Raw genomic sequence first — 2613 nt, forward strand, 5'->3', positions numbered from 1 at the left:
GGAATCAAACGGGTCCTGTAAAATCGGACAGTGCAAGCACTGCGGCACGTTGCAGTCCTCGCTCATGTTGCTCAGGAACGTCGACCGTCGCACAGATGCAACATGTTACATGTATGTCTCCTTCAAGGAGAGAATGGAACCTGCGATTGCACAAGTGTCTCATGGAATATGTAATGATTTGCCCCCTCAAGTAATGTACAGGTTGTATACCTCTCCCTCACAAACGTGTCCACACACTTTTACATGTGCTGTGTACACGTCGCACTATCCGGAGCAGATAGGGCGATACCACCATCATGTTCTGCACATACGTGCCTGCCATTCACAGAATTGTGATGCAGTATGAGTTGAATATGTATACTCCAATTCATCGACACTCGAAGCCATTACGTGATGAGCGGAAGGAACATGTACCTGGGTTTGTGTTTGTCTGGTGACAATGGACGCATGTAATGGTCGTGCTGTAGTGAATTGGGTGATTCTTATTGCCGTGGCTATACCACCTGTAGTGGAAGTGATCTTTCTAAATATCAGATGCCCAGCAGCTGGTCAGATGATTGGCACCTGGCAGTACCCCAACACAGCAGTCTGCTCGCTGCATATGCAACATCCGTTGTGGATGATAAATGCACTGTTTTTCTTGCATGTCGATGTGACTTTCTGGATCATCAGTGTGGCGCAGGTAGCGAACATCGCACCCTAACTTGGCACATCTGTTTGGGAATGCTCCGTACCCAAGATGTGTTTTGCTAATGAAAATGGGTGTTACCAAGCGCCATACCACTTTGCAGGGAAATGTCACATGCCTCAGGTTTCACGACGCTCTAGCAGCAAATGAAGCTTTTTTCTCTTGTGCGGGCATCAAGACGTGTCGCTATGTATCAGAGATAGAGATTACTGACAGCGGTTTTCTCACCTCGCACGGCCTAGTCGAACCCGACGGGTGAGAGATTCGAACGTATGAATAATTTCCAGTGGATACAGGGAAGCACCTGGCTGATTGACCCTTACTGGACGCTGGCGCCCCCGCTGCTTGCAGCGTACTACACCCAGCACCCCCGGAGCACAGCCACGAATGCACGGGTCCTTGTCAGCGGCACACTGATTCTAATATGGTCGCTACGGCTGACTCACTCGTACATGCGGCGGGAACAGTGGCGATTGGGGCACAGGGAAGATTGGCGATACGCTGACATGGCAGTTCGTTTCGGAGCATGGTGGCCGTTGGTCCAAGTGCGCTCCATGCTGCACCCTTTCACTAAAGCGCGAGATTAGCCGTAGTGGTCTCGCTCGTTGTCAACAATGTCTCTCTCGCTTGGCGTGTTTCGTGTTGTTTCGTTATGCGCTCCACATTTCCTTTCATCAACTGGGGGCACCCATGATTGCTCAACACATACTTGTTATACTTGCCTCAGGTGATGGTAATGGCAGCACTGAACGTCTCACTTCCTGCAGGAGATAGGCTCTGGATGTCTTGCTCTGTCAACGCCGCCTTCTTTCGGCTGGGGTATCGATTTCCTATCATTGAGCGCTGACTCGGAAGTAGCATCGGACCTGCCAAGTCCATCCAAGCGCGGTAGTGAAGTCAATAGACATCTCGAACAATACTGCCTTTGCGACGGGCGTACCGTATTCATTCATTCTTGAACGATACTCGAAAAGATTCCTTGAAGATAGTCGCGCTCCATGACGTGAGTTACTGAACCGAGCGATTCAGTGGCCTGCCGAGTCAAGGTCAGTGCTAATTGCTGACAAATTTGCGATCACACATCCTCTCTCCTTCTATCCCCTGGACACAGCACCTCAGCACACCACGAAACACAACGCCTTTTTTGCACTTGCAAACAACCATCATGGCACAGTTTCACATTTCCATTTTCGATCCAGGTGGGAGCAGTGTACGCAATACAGCACACCATGCTGGTAGGGCTCACTTTGCCGTTCTTCGGTGTAGCTCAAAGCGACTCGCGTTGGACTATCTGGGACTCTGCAGCGTCGATACTCTGCATCGCTGGCCTAGTCATCGCAGGTGTGGCTGACTCACAGCTGGACCGCTTCTGCTCGGGGGCCCCATCGAGAGGGAAACGTGTGACCGTGCGTCACACTTCTGTTTTGAGGTCAGGGCTTTGGGCGTGGAGTCGGCACCCTAACCACTTTGGGGAGCAGCTCTGGTGGTGGGGGGTGTGGATGTTTGCGCTGCCATCAGGCAATGGCTGGACTGTGATCGGGACAGCCTTCAACTCCCTCTGCATGATCCAGGTGAGATCCAAATTGGCTTATCAACAACATGTCGTTTTCTGCCAAACAGATGCTTCTCAGCACTTCTGTTGCAGTGCGAGCTGAGAAGTTTGTCGCCTGGGCGTGATTCCCGTGAATGTGCCTTGGCATGGCCCCAGATTGGTTTGTTTGTTATTCGTTGGCCAAACGAGTGGCAGTTCGCGATTTGCGGGTGCAGACGGTAACGGTAGCACTGATTCTCAAGTAGTTCTTGGAGTTGCCCATGTCCACGTGGATGCGGTAGTGCTGGAAAGAGATGTATCTCGTATACATGATCACCAGAGTCGTATGCGTCATCACCAGACGCCTGCACATACATGACTTTCGAGGACAGAA

General features: G+C 51.3%; 1 protein-coding gene across 1 annotated transcript; it reads left to right on the plus strand.

Moving 5' to 3' along the window:
- The first annotated feature begins 439 nt into the window (after positions 1-439).
- Positions 440-2365, plus strand: LOC149810550 (uncharacterized protein C594.04c-like). The gene is made up of 4 exons (XM_089994216.1): positions 440-682; positions 985-1233; positions 1888-2259; positions 2309-2365. The coding sequence occupies exons 1-4, from the start codon at positions 440-442 to the stop codon at positions 2363-2365; spliced, it is 921 nt and encodes a 306-aa protein (XP_089850342.1).
- The last annotated feature ends 248 nt before the right edge of the window (positions 2366-2613 follow it).

The sequence above is a fragment of the Nuphar pumila genome, unplaced genomic scaffold (assembly GCF_984573655.1).
Source record: "Nuphar pumila unplaced genomic scaffold, dmNupPumi1.hap1.1 HAP1_SCAFFOLD_304, whole genome shotgun sequence".
Lineage (NCBI taxonomy): Eukaryota > Viridiplantae > Streptophyta > Magnoliopsida > Nymphaeales > Nymphaeaceae > Nuphar > Nuphar pumila.